At 37.9% G+C, this 22609-nt stretch overlaps 4 protein-coding genes across 6 annotated transcripts; all 4 read right to left on the reverse strand.

The window, feature by feature from the left end:
* Nucleotides 1-884: 884 nt before the first annotated feature.
* On the reverse strand, nt 885-18461 carry LOC117483968 (sialic acid-binding Ig-like lectin 12). Its single transcript, XM_034132348.1, is given in 11 exon segments — nt 885-1297; nt 1463-1502; nt 1572-1656; nt 2045-2308; nt 2380-2685; nt 3041-3078; nt 3080-3428; nt 3575-3624; nt 3870-3907; nt 5467-5586; nt 18416-18461. Coding segments are annotated over 8 exon segments (1386 nt in total). The 5' UTR covers nt 3615-3624; nt 3870-3907; nt 5467-5586; nt 18416-18461; the 3' UTR covers nt 885-1033.
* LOC117483960 (sialic acid-binding Ig-like lectin 6) lies at nt 5618-18336 on the reverse strand. Of its 3 annotated transcripts, none has more exons than XM_034132325.1 (8): nt 17349-17386; nt 17068-17117; nt 16519-16920; nt 15853-16158; nt 15518-15781; nt 15085-15169; nt 14976-15015; nt 5618-5818 (listed from the first exon to the last, which is right to left on the reverse strand). In XM_034132325.1, the coding sequence occupies exons 2-8, from the start codon at nt 17105-17107 to the stop codon at nt 5624-5626; spliced, it is 1332 nt and encodes a 443-aa protein (XP_033988216.1). In that variant the 5' UTR covers nt 17108-17117; nt 17349-17386; the 3' UTR covers nt 5618-5623. The 3 variants fall into 3 exon arrangements, with proteins under 3 accessions (XP_033988216.1, XP_033988215.1, XP_033988214.1); XM_034132324.1 differs by lacking the exons at nt 5618-5818; nt 17349-17386 and adding exons at nt 12437-13838; nt 18296-18336; XM_034132323.1 differs by lacking the exon at nt 5618-5818 and adding an exon at nt 12437-13838.
* LOC117483980 (sialic acid-binding Ig-like lectin 7) lies at nt 9511-11474 on the reverse strand. Its single transcript, XM_034132365.1, has 6 exons — nt 11434-11474; nt 10746-10803; nt 10256-10621; nt 9877-10182; nt 9692-9805; nt 9511-9573 (listed from the first exon to the last, which is right to left on the reverse strand). The coding sequence occupies exons 2-5, from the start codon at nt 10789-10791 to the stop codon at nt 9765-9767; spliced, it is 759 nt and encodes a 252-aa protein (XP_033988256.1). The 5' UTR covers nt 10792-10803; nt 11434-11474; the 3' UTR covers nt 9511-9573; nt 9692-9764.
* On the reverse strand, nt 17974-22350 carry LOC117483976 (myeloid cell surface antigen CD33-like). Its single transcript, XM_034132362.1, has 8 exons — nt 22269-22350; nt 21515-21582; nt 21019-21399; nt 19924-20235; nt 19570-19845; nt 19408-19492; nt 19234-19291; nt 17974-18635 (listed from the first exon to the last, which is right to left on the reverse strand). Exons 2-8 carry the CDS (start codon nt 21549-21551, stop codon nt 18582-18584), a joined length of 1203 nt encoding a protein of 400 aa, XP_033988253.1. The 5' UTR covers nt 21552-21582; nt 22269-22350; the 3' UTR covers nt 17974-18581.
* Nucleotides 22351-22609: the final 259 nt, after the last annotated feature.

The raw sequence follows: 22609 nt of genomic DNA on the forward strand, positions 1-22609 counted from the left end.
TGACACTTTAAATATATTTTCATTTCATTTCAAACCTTTATTTAACCAGATGGTCCCATTGAGATCATAGATCTCTTTTTCAAGGGAGACCTGCAGCATATAGGTTCACATGAAACATAAAACAATAAAGGACATCATACATTATATTTACAGGATACATTTACATAGTTATAGACATTTACAAGTACCCATAGTATCAACGAGCATTTCATTTAGCCTAGCTTTAAAAACATGCAGAGGAATGAAATTGCTCAGTTTCAATTCTTGCTGAAGATTGTTCCAAGCAAGTGGAGCTGCGCACATAAAAGCTGTCTTACCTAAGACAGTCCTTGCTCTTGGCACATCTAACAATACTACATCATGCGATCTCAGACAATAGCTGCTTGCAACTCTCTGTGTTATCAGAGAGCAGATATAATACGGGAGTTTACCCAACAAAGCTTTATAAATAAACATGTACCAATGACTGAGCCTCCGTACAGTAAGTGATGGCAAACCTGCCTTGGAATACAGGGTACAGTGATGAGTAAGTGCTTTACAATTTGTGACAAATCTCAGTGCGCTGTGATAGGCGGCATCTAACTTGATTAGGTAATGGGCTGGTGCATTCATATAGATCAGATCCCCATAGTCCAGCACAGGTCAAAAGGTCACAGAGACTAGCCTTTTCCTGGCCTCAAGTGAGAAACAGGACTTGTTTCTGAAAAAGAAACCCTAACCCTAACCCTAACCCTAACCCTCAGCTTTTTAAGCAGGTTATTGACATGAAGTTTAAAAGTAAGACAATCATCAAGCCAGATACCAAGGTATTTATAACAGGCAACCACTTGTAGTACTTGTCCTTGCATAGTAACAATATCTAAAACAGGCTCTGGTGTCTTTTTATCTTTTGAAAAAAGCATTACCTTGGTTTTATCAACATTTAAAAGAAGCTTAAGTTCATATGGAAAAAACTTCAAGGTTTGAAGCAAAAAGGTTTTTGTGGCAATAAAAAAACCTGAATATTTGTCTAAAAACATACATGTCTTTACATTCATTTCTTCTTCACTTGAGCGTAGAGGTCCTCTGGTCTGTTTGCTGTCTCTGACACTTTGACCTGAGCGTACAGCGTGTCCTCCGTCTGTCCACCGTCCTGCTCTGAGACAGGGGGACTTTGATTCCTCTGCTTGGAGAAGTCGATCTCTCCGTAGTGGATTTCTTCTCCTGTTTCTGTTGCTGCGGCTGATTCTTGGACAGCTGTTAGCATCTGCGTATCATTGATTTGTGTCTCATGTTCTCCCCTGATCTGCTCCCCCTGCTGAGAGTTGATACATATAAATAGGAACTCTGATGAAACACCATGACAGTGGTTCATTGTGCCACATTTACTCACAGATAAGGAACTTAGTCAGTGCAGTCTCCAGTCTATTTAAGAAAGTATTCACAACACATATATGTACTGCACATTTGAGTATTTCCCCACCTGTGACTGTTCTTGAGTTGTAGGTTTGGACTTCAACCACCTGGAAGAGATAAAGAGCGGTCAGCTTCATGTAATAGACTTTGATATTAAATTGATTTGATTTACTTACCAAACAGCAACAGCAAAACAGATGAGTATCATGATCCCAATGATCCCCCCAACAACTCCCCCCCATGGTGAAGAGCCATCAGTTCCTACAGGAAAAAAAAACATTCATGGCTATAATCCAGATTTCATGTAGAGCTTGACTTCATACAGTATTTAGGAAACACAGACAATGATGAAGCTGAAACTCAAAAAAAATTCTCAGTTGATGAAATTCAGTTTTTTATTTTCTCTCTTCCTCTTTTCACTTTCCTTTCCAATTACAAATCTCTTTTCGTCCTATTTTATGTGGCCTAATTTGATTAAATCCTAACTTATCATTTATAGACCACATTTTTCGATGTAAATGTGTTTTTTAACTTCCCATCAAACTCATTATTCCCATTTTTGCATATATTTACATTGATGCATTAACTGCTTTATCCAACAATACCTGCTCCTATTTCACAAACGTATGCAGTACATTTCTGTGTTTACCTCTGTTAGCCAGCTGGATCTTTGGTGATGTTTCTTCACCAAGAGCATTTGTGGCCACGCAGTAATAACGTCCTCTCTCTGTGGCATTAAAGCTGTAAATCTCTCCCTGTGAGACGTTCATGACTCCTTCTTGGCTCTCCTTGAACCAGGTGAAGCTGCTGACGGGAGGCTGGGCTCTGCTGGAGCAGCTCAGCTCCACCCAGCTGCCCGCTGACACCGAACCTGAGGGCCGACTGACGGAGGCGAAGGTGTCCTTAGGAGTATCTGAGGAAAATGTGAGATTAACTTCATTCAAATCATACCATCATGTGCAGACACTCACAGGTTGTTCTTACATGAAACATGGAGAGTCTTTGTCTCCTCTGCTGTCTTCACATCTTTCCCTTCATTCACAGGATAGCTGGCAGAGCAGGTGATGTTGAATCCATCCTGTTGGTCTGTCAGAGTGAGGGTCTTCTGGATTTTAGTCGTGAAGGTCCGATCTGGGTTTTCCTCCATTGTGTTGGGAGGGTTTTGTTGGAGAGTCCAGGTGAGTTTAGGAGGGGAGTGTGGACAGGGAGTTGGAGCTGAGCAGGTTACAGTGACAGACTCCGCCTCCTTCAGATCACCTGGGATCTCAATGGTGGGGCTCGGAGGAGAATCTGTGCTTTTACACATTTTAAATGTAAGGATACAGGCCAATACAGTTTTCAACAGTAATCAAAAAATGTACATCTTGTTGTAAAACTTGAAAAGAAAGATTAGTCAGCTGCATCCTTAGTAGATGTTGTCATCCACCGGTCACCACATGAGACTCATATCTGTGCATGTAGACGGGCATTGTTTTTAATATAATGCATACAATATTATATACTGTAATATATTTGGATTTAGCAGGTTTCAGATATTATGACTTTTTGATTGTCTGAATAATTTCTGTAATAACTGATACATTGATTATCCTAGATGTATAGTTTAACAATAAAGGTATGACTACTCCAACAAAAAGTCTCTTACCTTCCACTGTTATTTGAAGAGGATCACATGCAGCTGTTAAATGGACTGTTCTCAATCCTGAAGAAGTATTTGTCTGTGTGAATTTTATTCAAACTAGAAAACAGAGTGGTGCAGTTTCCCTTTTTCAGGTTTCCAGTAATACTCATTGGATATGTTTTAATTGTCCCATCACTGTGGAAAATCCAGTTTTCTTTATTTTTGGAAAATGTGGACTCTTTTTTAATCCACACTACGAAGATTGCTCGTGAGCTGTTGAAGCCCTTATCTGGGTCAGCGCTAAAGTTACACGGGATCAGCAAACAGGATCCACTCAGTGCTTCCATCCGCTTCGGTGTGGTGATGTTAAGGGACTTAGAACAAGTACCTTCAATAAGATGTGGGAGAAAATCTGCAGGAAGAAAAAAGAGCATATTAACAAACTGTGTCTTGTAAGCAAATTGTATACAAACTCAGGATGTGAACAAAGGAGTCATTCTGGTATTTCTGCTTTTTCTAAGTAAAGATTGTAAACTATTAAAGTAACAAACATCTCACCTGAAACAAAGAGGACTAGCAGCAACATGTTGGTCACCATATTCAGGATTCTGGATCTGCAAACACAAGAACACTGTTACTTTTCATTTGTGTTAATCATATATAACGTATTCAGTTTTTACAAAGTGCCTTTTCAAGCAACTTCCCTACTTCAATGCACCACAGAAACTTGCCCTGTACAACCAGGGTTAGTTAGCAAGCAAGTTAGTTAGCAATTTGCAAGGCCTCTGCAGAGCTGTGCTTTAAAATAAATATTACAAATACAATAGAAGAGTTCAGTAAAATGTTTCCTTACCACACGAGCCCACAGGGAACTGAACTAACCCCTAGCTGCTGTAATATAAAGAAAGAGGATTTGAGAAATGTTTCCCTTTTTTAGAGCAAAAACTGCTATAAATAACATGACAACATTTACTGCAGTTTTTGTCAACGCTGCACTTTTCCTGTGATAAAAGGGGAACAAACCACCCCTAACCGAGGTAGAACAAAGCACAATCATGTGGATGGTTGTATAAGAAATATTTTGATGCAATTTTGGTCCATAGCCAAAAATAGTGAAAATGTATTCTTCTCTTGTAGCTCTGTAAGTAATGATCAGAGAGTCAATACATTTGGACTGGATGTTAACAGAGACAATAAAGTAAAGTTTTCATCAATACCTTTTACTATCTTTGTTATACTCTGTATTTAAACACACATGAATAATAGGTGGAAAATAAATTGGCAATTAAAAATCCAAAAGGTATGTATTTACTTTTCTGTTATTCTGTTATTATTAAAGTAAGGAGCCAAATCACCAACTTCATTAATTATTAAGTACCAGAGACTGTTCTCTTTTCTTAAAAGTAGGAAGGAAGTCAGTGTCATGTCTCGGAAACTTATTATGAAAGTTTATTCTTTATATTAGTTTTGTCATGTCCCGTTGTCCTGTGCCCTCTGTCTTATTGTGAAAAGTAATTCTCCCTCTCGTTTCAGAACTCCATGCTCCCCGCCCCTATGTGTCTCCTGTGTTCGTGATTGCTTACCCCGCCCTGATTGTTTCCACCTGTTCCCCTCACCTTGTGTGTATATTGTGTTAGTCCCCACCTGTCCAGTGCCAGTTCGTTTCTCATTCATGACTACGCTCAAGCCTGCTCCATGGTCGTATCCCGTTTCTCATGCTCCTGATATCTGCTGATAGTTTTTCCTCTAAAGAGTGATTTTGTGTTTCCTTGTTTTGTTACTGTGCTTAAACCAGTAAAGTCTTTATTTTTGGATACCACCTGAGTCTGAGTCTGAGTTGTGCATTTGAGTTCATGCCACAAAGTTCACCCCTTGACAGTCAGATGTTTAGGTTTCAAAGGACATGAGTCATGTCCTGAACAAAAATAATGACATATTTCAAGAGCAGGAAATATTAACTTTATTTTATCCACAATGTTGATGCTCACCATTTTAATTATCACATTTTATCTTCATCAACACAATAAGTTAGATATCTGAATGTATTTGTATGCATAACATTCAACGCTTCTGCACAGAATTATTTTTTAACCCCTGATGTGTTTTTATTTAACACAGTTCACATGCATCCAACAGAAATACAAGTTAAGCAATTACAAGGTAAAAGAACAAAATAAAAATCATGTGCCATGATTACGTTTAACGTGAGACAAATTAATGAAGATCCTTTTACTTTTGCGTGTATTTAATGGAGACAAAGAGCACAAACACTTCAACATGTTATTCACTAAGGTTTAGGGTCATATTTAAAGACCATAGTACAATTTAGTATTTACAGAAATCTGAATTTTAAGTGGCACACTCAGGCAAATCAATACGAAATAGATTATTTATCCTATACCAAAAATACCTGAAAAATGTTGTAGAAAGCATTGAAATTATTGTCTTACCAAAATGTTGATTCAGGAAGTAATGTAAGGTGTCCAACAAATGTACTACAGTATTTAGTCTTGCGAGACAAAAGGAAGTGGAGACACACACACCAGGCTTTTGTATCTGCTAGATGCCACCTCATGAGTCTCATGAGTCACCTCCTTAGTCTCTCTGCTAATATCCTATTTTTATTTTCATCACACCTCTCACTGCATCCTGTAAGTCACTCCTTCTTAATGTGGAACATATAAGGCAAATCAATACAGCATTTTCTTTCAGTAAAAGTGAACTGAACGTCTTCCTGCTCTCTTTGTGACTCAGGATGTTTGTAACTCGACCACACGGTTGACAGTCTGCTTCTGCTGCGTCCTGAAAAATAAGAGGGGAGTTTACTGTAACTTAAGAGATTTAGTATCTGTAAAGATTAAAAATAGTTGCAGCATGTCATTTGTGTAGCCACAGAATAACAGTTATGTCTCAGGGCCTCACAACACCATACACTGTACAGCAGACGGAGCAATCAACCAAATAACTAAAAAGACCCTTTAAAGGTCACCTTTTATGCAAAATCCACTTTTTCCTGTCTTTAATACATAAACATGTCTCTCTTCTGTGTTAAGAGACTCTGAAAGTTTCAGGAAAATGGATTCCCTCTCTTTTTGTCCTGATCCTTTTATATAAAAACCTGTCTGAAAATGAGCTGATCACATTTTGGCCACTTTGTGATGTCATAATGGTTTTTTGGGTTGTACAACCATTAGCCAATAACCAACCAAGGTAACACCCCCCCCCCCCCACCTTGTCACCTGAATCTCCTCCTAGAGCACCATTGTGTTTGTTCAAACCAATCACTTCTCAGAGGGGCGTGGCCAGCAGCCGCTCATTAGCATTTAAAGCTACAGACACAGAATCAGCACTTTTGAAGAGTAGTATGAAGCTGCAGCGTCGGAGGCTGCAGTCTCAGGACCGCACTCCTGGGACCACACTCCCAGGACCCTAGTTGTTTTGCAACATCGCCACCTAGTGAGCAGGAGACATGAATATGAACGACAACGCAGAGAGTGTGAGTAGTGTGAAGTGCTTTTAAAGTTTTGTTTGTTTAACATTAATAACAATTCCGGTGTCTTTAAATGAAGTGTGATTAGCTAACATTAACTATGATAGTCTTAAGGCAATACAAACAAACATCTGTTAGCTTATGATAGCTTCTAACAGTATTAAAGGCACTAAAAACAATTATTCGTTAGCTATAGCTTTCGGCAAAAGCATTATTAGCAAAAGCATTAGCTTCGTTAGCATATTTGATTATTTGTTTAATGAAACTGTAGCGTGATTTTGGCAAGCCCAACTAGGTGTCCTACATTAATTGTTGATTTAATCACTAATTACAGTAAGAGTGTGAGTAATGTGAATCATGTTGTTTGTTTAAAGTTAACAACTATTCTGGTGTATTCAATTGGACAGCAATACAAGCAACACGTGGTAAATGTCATCTGTTAGCCTATGATGACTCACTGCAAAACCAACTGTTAGCCTTTTTGTTTATTTGTTTAATGAAACCGTATATTATGGTTATGTTATTTAGCAGAGGCTTTTATCCAAAGTGACTCACAAAAAACATAAAATAACCATAATTAACATTAGAATATCAATACAAATAGTTGCATAGTCAGTTACATTACTTATTACATTTTTAACAGGGTAATTAGTCATCTGTAACCTACTACATTTAAAAAAAGTAAACTTCCCAACCCTGATCATTAATTATAGTCAGCTAATTAATTAAACTTCAGAGGATGACAAAAGCATGTCAATATGATCTGTCTGTCCGCTACATTAAATCAGCAGTAGCCTAAGTTCTGTCTTCAGTGTAAATGCTTCTTTAATAGTCATTGTATTACTATTTGAATTCATTGTAAATAATCTTAACTGTGCTGACTGCCTGTTTACTGTTTATCAGACAGTCTCATCATTTTGACATGTTTTGTAATATTGCATGAGGTGTTTTAGTCAGTTATTATGTCGGCCTATTCTGTAGGTTAGAATATTATGAAGTTGATTGACTAAGAGTAAGGTCAGCTAAATTAAGGAAGGTTTTGTTCTTTTTCTGTCTGAATTGTAATTTTCTTATGACATTCTACTTCAGGTGTCGTCAACTGGAATATCTTCACAGAGGGACACAAACAGGAATTTAGGAAGGCCTACCAAATTTCCAGGGGCTTTCAGTGTGACAACCTGTATAAGGACGTTGGCACAGGCTACCGGGGAAGTGGACGGCGAGGAATATTACAGGGTTTTTACTCAGAAGAGGGCTTCCCGGGGTACTGCAGCTGGAGCTGTTTTCTGGTGGTTGAGGGAACAGCAGACCCCGCCTCACCCCAGTGAACAATCCACAGTGTGGAAATTGTGCCCAATAAATACAAATGTATTCTGCACTGAAATGCCTCTCGTCAAATTGCATGTTTATCTTTTGCAGCCTGGTGCATAAACACACTAACAGTTGTTTTTGAGTAATCTAGCACCTCTTCAAAGACACATTTGATTTGATTTATTTCGAACGTGTAATACAATAAAAAATATATATATAATAATAATGAAATGAAACAAGAGAATTATGATACTGTAGAAACATAAGCAGTATCAAATTGATTCAAAGGAGTTTACACTTATTTAACCCCACCCCTTCTCCCAAAAACTAAATCAACAGTTTTGTTTTCTTTTAACAAAATATACATCTAAATGTATGTCTACATACAATATACATTTACAATTATAAATAGATTATATCATTATTACTACAATATATATATATATATATATATATATATATATATATATTTATGTTGTATGTCAAATTTGATAAGACAAATATAAAAGACTATCTTTTTACATCTGACATACAAAATACATTTGTTATTAAAAACAAAAACATATTAACAACAACTTGTTGTTAATAATAATAATTTAATTTCAGTAAGAAAAACATATTTTCATGCATTTTTAGATGGTTAATAACAAGCATTACAATGTCTAAAGAGACTCGCTGTGTATGAGACTCAATACTCGCTGGTTGTACTTTTGTGGTCATCCAATCCGCTAGGTGGCGATGTTGCAAAACAACTAGGGTCCTGTGAGTGCGGTCCTGAGAGTGCGGTCCTGAGAGTGCTTCATACTATTGCTTTTGAAACAGGGCTGAAACAGAGGGGATTATGGGATGCTGCAATGATCTGTTTGGTATTTCAGCCAAACACTTCAGAGACATGTTTTGTGTATATCTGAGATCTATAATATATTGTTGAAAAAGAGTATCATAGGGGATCTTTAAAGAATAAGTTGAAATATGCACACTACAACGCACACATATACACAATAATGTTTGCTATATCATCTTTACAAGGTGATACTACGTTAATGTTGTGTTAGAGCTTGTTGGACTGCACTCAAAATAAATGAATGCAGGTTTAAAGTTTGACTTGATTTTTATTGGGGAACACTTGTATTTGTCTATGATTATGTTTTCTCTGTATTTATGTCTGATGTTCTGTTATCAGCAATCTGTGTTTTAATGGACCCATTCATATAATTGTTATTGCAAACATGTTACCTTTTTACACTTCCATCAGACATGGAGCAACATTAGCCTTCATTTGGAGTCACACGTCTGATAACTGAAGAATATTCATCTAATATTTGTTGCTCCTAAGCTGCTAAACACTCCATTTGTCACCAGCTAACATCAAGGCTGCGGTATAAGGTAACATAACCAGATGTTTTAGTTATTTTCATTGCTTTAACCTGCTTCAAAATCAATAGTGAATATTTGTAAATGCCTGCACCCAGCTCTGATGTCTCAGTAGTGAAATGTGCTGCTTTGCATGTGATGTCACTACTGTTAAAAAGTATAATAATTGGAGGATAATCCCTTCTTAATTATGCACATCCAAATACAAGAAAAACTACAAATAAACCCTAGTTTATTGATCCCTAAGAACTAAATTAGGAATTATTTTCAGTTGGATTTTTTTGGTTGTCATGCAGGCAGTTAAATGTGTCCAATATGAAATACCTCTCCTCGTCTGGTGGATACCTCCTCTGGTTCAGAAGAGCGTCTTGATCTAAACCAGCTGGAAAAAAAATAAAAACATTTTTGTTTTGTTTATGTTGTGATAATAATGATCTACAGCCAAATATACACATTAGTGTGTAGCTGTATATGTCATATGACAGGACAATTTGTCTCACCATTCAAAGATGACCATTGTACTGACGAGCATTATGATTCCCAGGATCTTGAGTATCAAATGAACATCTAGGCCTACCGTCCCAATCTGTTGATCACCTGCAACCCAACAGCATCTGAGGAAAATGTGAGATTAACTTAATCAAAATAATACCATCATGTGCAGACAATCACAGGTTGTTCTTACATGAAACATGGAGAGTCTTTGTCTCCTCTGCTGTCTTCACATCTTTCCCTTCATTCACAGGATAGTTGGCTGAGCAGGTGATGTTGAATCCATCATGTTGGTCTGTCAGAGTGAGGGTCTTCTGGATCTTAGTCGTGAAGGTCCGATCTGGGTTTTCCTCAATTGTGTTGGGAGGGTCTTGTTGGAGCGTCCAGGTGAGTTTAGGAGGGGAGTGTGGACAGGGAGCTGGAGCTGAGCAGGTTACAGTGACAGACTCCGCCTCCTTCAGATCACCTGGGATCTCAATGGTGGGGCTCGGAGGAGAATCTGTGCAGGTTTAATACACAATTAGTATTTAATCGTTCTGTTTTCGCTATAACATTATGATAAAAAACCTTACCTTTAACTGTTATTTGAATAGGATCGTCAGAAGCAGTTGCTTTAAATGTTTTCTTCTTAAATCTGAAGAAGTATTTGTTTGTGTAACTTGTGTTTAAACTGGAAAACAGAGTGTTGCAGTTGTTCTCACTCAGGTTTCCAGTGATATTCATTGGATAGGTGTTCTTTGCCTTATTACTGTTAAAAATCACATTTTCTGGATCTTCTCCAAGGTGCTCATGGGTGATTTTAATCAACATTCCAATTCTGTTATCAATCTTAATTTCTTCTGTAGCACTAAATGTACACGGGATGTGTAAACAGGATCCACTCAGTGCCTCCATCTCCTTCGGTGCAGTAATGGAAAGGTCTGTGCAATCCATAGAACCTGTCAAACCAGACTCATGATGAATATGAGGTTAGAAAAATCAGCATGAATAGACAAACTAAATATACCTCAGCAGCGGGATGTTGCATGTTTTTCCGGCACCAATGTTGGTAGACAAGCTCACCTGAAATAAAGAGGATGTGGAGTATCACGATTTCTGTTGCAGACATGGCTCCCAGCTCCTAAGTTGGAAAACAAAAACAATAACTTTGACACTGTTTAAACAAGTTTTAGAGCTGGTACAAACCGGAGTCATCGTGTTGAACAGAGAAACTGATGCTAAAAATCTAAACGCTGATGCAAATGATTCCTTCTCAGGTCTTAAAGGTGGGGTATGACATTTTGGAGAAACCAGCTCGAGTGCGCTAGAATTTGAAACTACACAGCCGGAAAAAATCAGCCTCTTCCTTACAGAGCCCCTCCTCCAACACACACGAACGCGCACATGACCAATGACGGCACGAGATAAGTTTGTGCACAGATGGAAGGCTGACAGGCAGGTAGGCCATCCAGTTATTTTAGCCGGGCCGGCTCAGATGATTGGTCGTGCTTTTACAGCGCCACGGCTTCCACAGATGACATTTTGTTATGTATTTATTGTCAAAGCATTTAAGATATTCATTGCTATCGGGATGTTAAGAGCATTCCATGGAATATAACAAAAAGTTTTTCTGAAATAAATTACATACCCCACCTTTAATTCTCACCAAAAAAAAGGATCAAATTAAATATTAGATCATATAATGTTTGTTTTTTTAGTTCATGAAAAGTAATTTTTAACATAATATAATACAATCTGGAAATGTTCTTACCAAAAAATCCTATATGAAAAAGAGAGATGCGATGAGACTCTTCTGTGGGAAATGAATATCAGAGGGTGAATTTGAGCTTAAATACAAATAACCAACTTCCTTGTTTAGGGTGTAATTTAACCACGGGGATACTTCCTGTGTTTCAGCTCCACGCAGAAAGTCCTGCTGGTTTAGTGGTACCAGTGACCTACATTAAAAAAACAGGAAGTACATGTGAAACATCAGAAATCCTTTATTCTTCCCGCAGTGGGAACAATTACAGCAAAGTAGAAGAGTTACATATTATATAAAAAGGCAAGTTAAAAATATAATGTAATAATAAAAAAATAGACTATGGTAAAACAAATATGCAGCAGTGTCTAAAAATAATATATCACATTAAAAAAAGAATACTGCAAAAAAACATTCTAGCTCTTTATGCAGAATACAAAATATATCATTAAAATATTTTGAATTGAAATATTATTAATTTGTGGCATTACATTATTTAAAATATGATATTCTTCTGTTTTTATCACTAATTCATGACTTATTTTAATGTAGTATTGTGTTATTGTGGAGCAAATGTAAGATACTTTGTTTGCAACTGGGTAGATGAGTTGAATATTACAAATTCATATCACATCCTTTAAATAAAAGTAACTATGACATTAAATGAAGGGGACAGTACCCTACAATACACCACTGCGTTAGGACCTCCATGTGAGCAACAGTGACACCCAGTGGACACACTCTGTATTACATGATCTGTAATGAAACATAAAACACTGCAACAGAACTCATGCCATGTCTTACATCCAGTGGTGTAAAGTAACTATAAGTACATTTACCAAGTACTTCACTTAAGTGCAATTTTGAGGTACTTGTATTTTGAGTATTTCAATCTTCTACTCCACTACAATTCAGAGGTCAATTGTGTACTTTTACTCCACTACATATATTTAACACCTTTAGTTACCTTGGAGATTTGGATTAATGATGTGAAATATATTTACACATGTAGTCTTGTTTCTGTAAATTGTGTTTATTTGATGGATTCATTTTTATTAAGTAGCATACTGTACATTTGCACCTCTTTAACTTGGAAGCCCCTGAGAGCTTTGCATCATCCTCAGTATCATTATAAAATAGGCAACAATACACATATTTAGCTATAATCAATGAATATTTGAACACTGTCAAAACTTCAACACCCACCCAGCTGTCATCAGATTGTGATTCAAATCAAATCAAATTAAGTTTTATTTATATAGCACATTTCTAAAACGATTTTTGGTCTAGCCAAAGTGCTGTATAATAATTACCTTACAGTGAGGACACTTTACAGCAAATATAACAGCACAGTTTGTGCAGAATATCAGTATGAGAAAACGACACCCTCTGTCCTTAGACCCTCACATCGTACAAGGAAAACCTTCCGGAGAAAAAAACCACAGTTTAAGGGGAAATTAATACGATGCTAAATCTTGATTGGTGCACAGAAAGAGGTGACATCATATTTTCCAACCTAAGTCACACCCACGTCAAACTAGTGAGAGCCTCCATGGAAAAAAGACTCATGTGAATTTCAAAACTGATAAAAGTTATGTCAAAAAAAGATAAATAAATATATCCATGCTTCATAAATAAATACATAGAATACGATACCCTACTATATAATAATAATAATACTTTATAGTTTTAGCATTACTTCAACTTAAACAAAAAATTAAATACCTGTTGGTTTATTTTGTGAAATGACCTTTACACAAAAATAGTACACATCATTTCTCAGATCATATCTCGAGTGAAAATAACAGATGGTTGATTAAACCAGATAATTAAGATATTTTAAAATGTTAACTTCCTATTTTATTCATCATCGTCTAACTTTACTTCTGATAGTCTGATGATTTTGATTTGACAAGGCCTAACAACTCCTCCTTCTTTGTTTATTTCTATGAATAAATGGCACTCTCTTAGTAATACTTGCAAACCAAATGTAAAATTTTGGGTTAAAAAATGCAGTTTGTTGTATAGCAGGGCCTCTTATTAAAGCGCCAAAAATTGATTTTTAAGAACAATAAATACCATAAATATGACACTTTAAATATATGGAAAAGAACTTGAATATTTGTCTAAAAAAAGACATGTTTATAAATTCATTTCCTTTTCACTTGAGCGTAGAGGTCCTCTGGTCTGTTTGCTGTCTCTGACACTTTGACCTCAGCGTACAGCGGGTCCTCCGTCTGTCCACCGTCCTGCTCTGAGACAGGGGGACTTTTATTCCTCTGCTTGGAGAAGTCGATCTCTCCGTAGTGGATTTCTTCTCCTGTTTCTGTTGCTGCGGCTGATTCTTGGACAGCTGTTAGCATCTGCGTATCATTGATTTGTGTCTCATGTTCTCCCCTGATCTGCTCCCCCTGCTGAGAGTTGAGAAATAGAAATAGGAACTCTGATGAAACACCATGACAGTGGTTCATTGTGCCACATTTACTCATAAATAAGGAACTTACTGTAGATTGTGCAGTCTCCAGTCTATTTAAAGGAAACCTATCATGCTATATTTAAATGATATATTGTAGGGCCATACCTATATAAGGTATATTTATACGTTTCTGTTTTCGAAATACCAAACAGATCATGCATTTTAGCCATGCCTCATTTCGCTCTATGTGTTGTTTGCTGTCTACGGGTCTGATTTTGTGAGCTGCAGCTGACCACGCCCCCCTGCAGGAGAGGGGAGACGTGCTCTGATCAGCTGCTGGGCTGTCAGAAGAGGGGGAGAAAAAAAGATCTCCGTCCTCCGTGTTATTATAGGCCTATAGAGTCGTTATTCATTTGTTTTAAAGCTCAATAAATAACAAAGAAGACCATTGACCGGCACTTTTCTAATTTTGTCCAGAAGATTTAAACTTTAACGGACATCTTGACCGGCGAAAGAAACTGAAACTGAAACTCTGCCGCACGGTCCCCTCGTTCCTTGGAAGAGGCGGAGAGGTGGGTGTTTGTCATCTGCTGGTGGACTAACCGGAGAGAATTACAGTGCTTGCCTCGACGGGGAGGGATTGCATTGAATTAAAGCAGCGGGAGCAAACGCTTGCCTCGGGGAGGGAGAAAGAAAGCCACAGCGGAGAATAAACAGAAGGGTAACTATGGTAACCAAGTCTTCTTCACTGCTTTTGTGGCAGACTACAGCGCCACTTACAGGCCTGGCATATGTACTACAGCGTCTCCAGCGCTTTCGAACGGCAATGGCCGTGGCTGTCTCCTCCTGATTGGTGGAGTTGGCCCAATAGCCGTAGCGCCACCGTCCTGACGTCAGGACAGTGTTCAAATCTGGATCAGTTTTTATCAGATCCGTTGCAGCCCCTTTTTTAGAGATTTGGGTATGGAGGAAAATAGAGAGGGTTGTGTTTTCTGACACTTGGTGAGTTCCCTGGAACACCGGGGACACATATTCATGTATAAAAGACGTACAAAAGTGCATTTTGCATGATAGGTCCCCTTAAAGAAAGTATTCACAACACATATATGTACTGCAGATTTGAGTATTTCCCCACCTGTGACTGTTCTTGAGTTGTGTGTTTGGACTTCAACCACCTGGAAGAGATAAAGAGCGGTCAACTTCATGTAATAGACTTTGATATTAAATTGATTTGAGTTACTTACCAAACAGCAACAGCAAAACAGATGAGTATCATGATCCCAATGATCCCCCCAACAACTCCCCCCCATGGTGAAGAGCCATCAGTTCCTACAGGAAAAAAAAACATTTGTGGCTATAATCCAGATTTCATGTAGAGCTTGACTTCATACAGTATTTAGGAAACACAGACAATGACAGACAGTTGAAAAATTCAAAATGTTTTCTCAGTTGATGAAATTCCTTTCCAATTACACATCTCTTTTCGTCCTATTTTATGTGGCGAAATCCTAACTTATCATTTATAGACCACATTTTCTCTATCTAAATATGTTTTTTAACTTCCCATCAAACTCATTATTCACATTTTTGCATATATTTACATTGATGCATAAACTGCTTTATCCAACAATACCTGCTCCTATTTCACAAACGTATGCAGTACATTTCTGTGTTTACCTCCGTTAGCCAGATGGATCGTTGTTGACGTTCCATCACCAAGCTCATTTGTGGCCACGCAGTAATAACGTCCTCCCTCTGTGGCATTAACGCTGTAAATCTCTCCCTGTGAGACGTTCATGTCTCCATCTTGGCTCTCCTTGAACCAGGTGAAGCTGCTGACGGGAGGCTGGGCTCTGCTGGAGCAGCTCAGCCTCACCCAGCTGCCCGCTGACACCGAACCTGAGGGCCGACTGACGGAGGCGGAGGTGTCCTGAGGAGCATCTGAGGAAAATGTGAGATTAACTTCATTCAAATCATACCATCATGTGCAGACAATCACAGGTTGTTCTTACATGAAACATGGAGAGTCTTTGTCTCCTCTGCTGTCTTCACATCTTCCCCTTCATTCACAGGATAGCTGGCAGAGCAGGTGATGTTGAATCCATCATGTTGGTCTGTCAGAGTGAGGGTCTTCTGGATCTTAGTCGTGAAGGTCCGATTTGGATTTTCCTCCATTGTGTTGGGAGGGTCTTGTTGGAGAGTCCAGGTGAGTTTAGGAGGGGAGTGTGGACAGGGAGCTGGAGCTGAGCAGGTTACAGTGACAGACTCCGCCTCCTTCAGATCACCTGGGATCTCAATGGTGGGGCTCGGAGGAGAATCTGTGGTTTTATACATTTTAAATGTAAGGATACAGGCCAATACAGTTTTCAACAGTAATCAAAAAAATGTACATCTTATTGTAAAACTGGAAAAGAAAGATCAGTCAGCTGCATCCTTAGTAGATGTTGTCATCCACCGGTCACCACATGAGACTCATATCTGTGCATGAAGACGTGCATTATTTGTAATTGTAATGCATACAATATTATATACTGTAATATATTTGGATTTAGCAGGTTTCAGATATTATGACTTTTTGATTGTCTGAATAATTTCTGTAATAACTGATACATTTATTATCCTAGATGTATAATTTAACAATAAAGGTATGACTACTACTCCAACAAAAAGTCTCTTACCTTCCACTGTTATTTGAAGAGGATCACATGCAGCTGTTGCCTTAAATGGGCTGTTCTCAATCCTGAAGAAGTATTTGTCTGTGTGACTTTTTTCCAAACTAGAAAACAGAGTGGTGCAGTTTCTCTGTCTCAGGTTTCCTGTAATACTCATTGGATATCTGTTGATTGTCCCATCACTGTGGAAAATCACGTTCTTTGGTTTTTGGCCAAATGCGGACTCGTTTTTAATCCACACTCCGAAGATTTCTCGTGAGCTGTTGAAGCCCTTATCTGAGTTATCTGGGACAGCGCTGAAGATACACGGGATCAGCAAACAGGATCCACTCAGTGCTTCCATCCGCTTCGGGGTGGTGATGTAAAGGGGCCTAGAACAAGCACCTTCAACAAGATGTGGGAGAAAATCTGCAGGAAGAAAAAAGAGCATATTAACAAACTGTGTTTTTGTAAGCAAATTGTATACAAACTCAGGATGTGAACAAAGGAGTCATTCTGGTATTTCTGCTTTTTATAAGTAAAGATTGTAAACGATTAAAGTAACAAACATCTCACCTGAAACAAAGAGGACTAGCAGCAACATGTTGGTCACCATATTCAGGATTCTGGATTTGCAAAAACAAGAACACTGTTACTTTTCATTTGTGTTAATCATATATCGATTCAGTTTTGACAAAGTGCCTTTAAAGCAACTTCCCTACTTCAAAGGCACCACAGAAACTTGCCCTGTACAACCAGGGTTAGTTAGCACTTTGCATTTAAAGGCATCTGCAGAGCTGTGCTTTAAAATAAATATAAAAAATACAATAGAAGAGTTCAGTAAAATGTTTCCTTACCACACGAGCCCACAGGGAACTGAACTAACCCCTAGCCGCTGTAATATAAAGAAAGAGGATTTGCTTTAAAGAAATGTTTCCCTTTTTTAGAGACAAAACTGCTAGAAATCACATGACTACATTTGCTGCACTTTTTGTCAACGCTGCACTTTTCCTGTGATAAAAGGGGAACAAACCACCCCTAACCGATGTAGAACAAAGCACAATCATGTGGATGGTTGTGTAAGAAATATTTTATTGCAATTTTGGTCCATAGCCAAAAATAGTGAAAATGTATTCTTCTCTTGTAGCTCTGTAAGTAATGATCAGAGAGTCAATACATTTGGACTGGATGTTAACAGAGACAATAAAGTAAAGATTTCATCAAAACCTTTTACTATCTTTGTAATACTCTGTATTTAAACACACATGAATAATAGGTGGAAAATAAATTGGCAATTCAAAATCCAAAAGGTATGTATTTACTTTTCTGTTATTCTGTTATTATTAAAGTAAGGAGCCAAATCACCAACTTCATTAATTATTATGTACCAGAGACTGTTCTCTTTTCTTAAAAGTAGTATGGAAGTCAGATGTTAAGGTTTCAAAGGACATGAGTCATGTCGTGAACAAAAACAATGACATATTTCAAGAGCAATAAGTATGAAGTTTATTTAATTCACAATGTTGGTGCTTACCATTTTAAATATTACAATGTATCATCATCAAAACAGTTACTTAGATATCTGAATGTATTTGTATGCATAACATTCAAAGCTTCTGCACAGATTTTTTTTTTAACCCCTGATTTGTTTTTAATTTAACACAGTTCACATGCATCCATTAGTATGTGCAGAAATCTGAATTTTAAGTGGCACACTCAGGCAAATCAATACGAAATAGATTTTTTATCCTAAACCAAAAATACCTGAAAAATGTTGTAGAAAGCATTGAAATGATTCTCTTACCAAAATGTGCAATTCAGGAAGTAATGTAAGGTGTCCAACAATGTACTACAGTATTTAGTCTTGCGAGACAAAAGGAAGTGGAGACACACACACCAGGCTTTTGTATCTGCTAGATGCCACATCATGACCTTTCGTCTCGCTGCTAAAATCCTGTTTTTATTTTCATCACACCTCTCACTGCAATCCTGTAAGTCACTCCTTCTTAATGTGGAACATATAAGGCAAATCAATACAGCATTTTCTTTCAGTAAAAGTGAACTGAACGTCTTCCTGCTCTCTTTGTGACTCAAGATGTTTGTAACTCGACCACACGGTTGACATAGTCTGCTTCTGCTGCGTCCTGAAAAATAAGAGGGGAGTTTACTGTAATTTAAACAGAATAACAGTTGTGTCTCAGGACCTCACAACACCATACACTGTACAGCAGACGGAGCAATCAACCAAATAACTAAAAAGACCCTTTAAAGGTCACCTTTTATGCAAAATCCACTTTTTCATGTCTTTAATACATAAACATGTCTCGATTCTGTGTTAAGAGATTCTGAAAGGAAAATAGATTCCCTCTCTTTTTGTCCTGATCCTTTTATATAAAAACCTGTCTGAAAATGAGCTGATCACATTTTGGCCACTTTGTGATGTCATGTTTTTTTGGGTTGTACAACCACTAGCCAATCACCAACCAACGTAACTCCCGCCCACCTGATCACCTGAATCTCCTCCGAGAGCACCATTGTGTTTGTTCAAACCAATCACTTCTCAGAGGGGCGTGGCCAGCAGCAGCTCATTAGCATTTAAAGCTACAGACACAGAATCAGCACTTGTGGAACAAATACAAATAAACCTACAAATAAACCCTAGCTAATCGATTCCTAAGAGCTAAATTAGAAACTATTTCCAGTTGGTTTTATTTTGGTTGTCATGAAGGCAGTTACAGATACCTTTCCTTGTCTGGTGGACACCTTCTCTGGTTTAGAAGAGCACCTTGATCTAAACCAGCTGGAAAAAAAGGAAAAGCAAATATTTTGTTTATGTTGTGATGATAATGATCTACAGCCAAAGATACAAATCACTGTGTAGCTGCATATGTCATATGACAGGAGAGTTTGTCTCACCATTCAAAGATGACCATTGTACTGACGAGCATTATGATTCCCAGGATCTTCAGTATCAAATGACCATCAACCGTCTCATGATCACCTGCAACCCAACAGCATGGTCATCTTCCACTCACTGGGAAACATTAAAAGATCTCAAACCATGACTCCTGCAGCTACCTTCAAATATCAACGCACGTCCTTTCGATAGTTGAAGGCCCAACACATTGCTGCACCCACAGAAATATGATCTGCCTCGATCACTGTTGGTGACTTCAAATACATAAAGCTGTGTGTTATCTTCCATCGTGTGCAGTCGGCCATCACTCATCATCATGAGCCAGGCAAAGCCGTCAGCAGCACGGATTCCTCTGCAGGAGCAAGTCAGATTCACCACGCTGCCGACTGACACCGGATCAGCTGGACTGACGACCACCGTGACATCTTTGGGAGCGTCTGGAGGACACATGGAACGATGAGAAAACATAATTTGTTTTGCCAGCTGCTATCATTAATAAAATAATGTAATGTTACATGAAACATGGAGAGTCTTTGTCTCCTCTGCTGTCTTCACATCTTTCCCTTCATTCACAGGATAGCTGGCAGAGCAGGTGATGTTGAATCCATCATGTTGGTCTGTCAGAGTGAGGGTCTTCTGGATCTTAGTCGTGAAGGTCCGATCTGGGTTTTCCTCCATTGTGTTGGGAGGGTCTTGTTGGAGAGTCCAGGTGAGTTTAGGAGGGGAGTGTGGACAGGGAGCTGGAGCTGAGCAGGTTACAGTGACAGACTCCGCCTCCTTCAGATCACCTGGGTTTGAAATGTTAATTCTGGGCCTTGGAGGAGAATCTGTGGAGTTTTCATACATTAACAGATTTTATCATAAAATCAAAATAATACAGATTGGTCACAAATCTGTGTTATTGTATTGTATATTATTCAAGTGTGTCATTAAATACCCTAAAAATAAATTAAATTAAATCTTGAAATAGTAATTATAGTGACTTAAAGAGGCCATATCATGTCTTTGGAGTCCTCCCATTCCTGTACAGTGTTAAATAGGTTGTGTGCATGTAAATGGTCTGCAAAGACTCCAATCCTTTAAATTCCCTCCAGAGTGAGTTTCTCCCACAAATTCCCCGCCTGCCTGAAACGCCACAAATGTTTACTTCCGTAACATAGTGACATCACTAGGTCCAGCTAACCAATCAGAGCAGACTGGGCTCTGGTTTCAGACAGAGGGTGAAAAGAGGTGCTGCAGCACAGGCAGTATGAGAACAATAAAGAGCTTTTTGAACATTAAAGCAAGGAGACATGTCCCAGGAGAGACACTAAATACTTACAGTATATGAAACGTGAGAATTTGTCAAATCATGTCAAATAAAATAAAACTATTCTAACAAGCGTATTTATAAAAGACTACGGTTTTGGAGTCCTTTAAGGTTTTGATTTGTGACGTCGAATAGGATACAATTCATTTATTTGTTTTTAATACAGAGCACACTTCAGTCATCAAGAACCAGATGTTTTTGTTGTCCTAATCCTTTGGTGTGGTTTTGAAATGTACTTTCCTATCAGCCTATTACGTTCTCTAAAAGTATAGATTGACTGACAAAAACAAACTTCTCTTACCTTTAACTTTTATTTGAAGAGGATCACAAGTTTCCATTCTGCGTAATGGCCGGTTGTCGATCCTAAAGAGGTAGCTGCCTGTGTAACTTGTGATTACACTGGAAAATAGGGTCGAGCAATCTTTCCGACTCAGGTCTCCAGTAAGACTCATAGGATAGATATTTTCCATCATGTTGCCGTTGAAAACCACTTTACTTCCAAAGTAGTAATAATAATCAGATTTAATCCACAATCCGGACGTTGGTCCTGTACGGTCAAATGTCTCTTCTGCATTTATGCTGAAGTTACATGGGATCTGCAGACAGGATCCACTCAGTGCTTCCATCTCCTGAGGTGTGGTAACAAGAGGCTGAGCATGTTCAGGACAAGAAGCCAGAGCCCCTGTGGAACAAATTCATGATTAGTTCATATGGAGAAAAAAATCAGCATGAAGGGAATGTTTATAAAAAATGATCCTACAGATGTTTTCTTTGCAGTGAGGGAAGGAACAGCTTACCTGAAACAAAGACACTCAGTAACATGATGGCTGCCATTTTCACACACTGGTCTGCAGACACTTCTCACCTGGATTTAGAAACAGTGACAGTGCGGTTACTTCCCATTCGTCGTCAGGATAAAACCCTGAAGTACAATTAATCAACTAAATACTTAATAACTATCTATGGGTACTTCTACTAATTTTACTCAAGTAGTTTCTTTGTACTGTACTTTTTACTCCACTACTTCTATTTGATGACCTTAGTTACTTTGCAGATAAGGATTTCAAAACCTGCGAGATGAAACAATGGACTGCAAATACAACAGCCAAACAGTATAACTAAATAAAATGACCTGCAACTTCAATTTGAAATGCATTTTACATGTAACTGCATCATTAAGAATCATCTGAATATAGTATTTCACGTTTAGTATATGTTATTGATTGCACTTGCACTCTTTGACGTAAATCAGATTTTAAATGCAGATTTACTCGTTTAAATTTTTTTTTTTTTAATTGTGGTATTAGTACTTTTAGGTTAAGGATAATTCTAATATATAATACTTCTTCCCCTCACTGATTTCTTCCTTTAGACATTGTACCCCATCTTGAATTGTTATATTCAATAATAATATCCGACAAACAAACAGGAAAAATGCAGTATTTCATCAGACCCTATTTCTCTTATGATTGAAAAGATGAACAAAATAACTATGTGGCTTAAAACGCTATATTCAAATTCACTAAAAAGCAGTAAAATGATTCATCTTACCTCGGGGAAAATGGAGAAAATAAGGCGTTGAACCTTACAAAAGACCAAAAAACGTACTTCCACATCGGTCGCGTAATACAAAAGGATGTGAAACAAGATTTAAAGCTTTTATAGCTGCTACACACCACATGACCCCGGTTTCTACAGAAAAGAAAGCACTTGTAACTACTCATATCCTGTTATTTTATCACACAAGCACAATAATGGACACACTATAGTGACGGATTACAAAATCTTGTCCTCTTTTTTTCATCTTTAACCCGATGTACTGTTTTGTCGTACTTACTGTGTGCCATGACATTTAATTTAATCTAAAATAAATGTGTGACAAAATTCAAATC

This window comes from Trematomus bernacchii, unplaced genomic scaffold (genome assembly GCF_902827165.1).
Source record: "Trematomus bernacchii unplaced genomic scaffold, fTreBer1.1, whole genome shotgun sequence".
Lineage (NCBI taxonomy): Eukaryota > Metazoa > Chordata > Actinopteri > Perciformes > Nototheniidae > Trematomus > Trematomus bernacchii.

Bases quoted from the DNA above. Each gene is read 5' to 3' on its own strand.
- LOC117483960 (XM_034132324.1), bottom strand. From the start codon at position 17,107: ATGGTGACCAACATGTTGCTGCTAGTCCTCTTTGTTTCAG. The intron at 15,782-15,852 runs GTAAGAACAACC...CATTTTCCTCAG, and splicing joins AAAGACTCTCCATGTTTCAT to ATGCTCCTCAGGACACCTCC. The intron at 13,839-14,975 runs GTGGGGAAATAC...CTCAACTCTCAG, and splicing joins CAACTCAAGAACAGTCACAG to CAGGGGGAGCAGATCAGGGG.
- LOC117483980 (XM_034132365.1), bottom strand. From the start codon at position 10,791: ATGTCTGCAACAGAAATCGTGATACTCCACATCCTCTTTATTTCAG. The intron at 10,622-10,745 runs GTGAGCTTGTCT...CTGGTTTGACAG, and splicing joins CCACATCCTCTTTATTTCAG to GTTCTATGGATTGCACAGAC. The intron at 9,806-9,876 runs GTAAGAACAACC...CATTTTCCTCAG, and splicing joins AAAGACTCTCCATGTTTCAT to ATGCTGTTGGGTTGCAGGTG.
- LOC117483976 (XM_034132362.1), bottom strand. From the start codon at position 21,551: ATGGCAGCCATCATGTTACTGAGTGTCTTTGTTTCAG. The intron at 20,236-21,018 runs GTAAGAGAAGTT...AAAACTCCACAG, and splicing joins TCTTCAAATAAAAGTTAAAG to ATTCTCCTCCAAGGCCCAGA. The intron at 19,493-19,569 runs GTAGCTGCAGGA...GTTGGGTTGCAG, and splicing joins ACGTGCGTTGATATTTGAAG to GTGATCATGAGACGGTTGAT.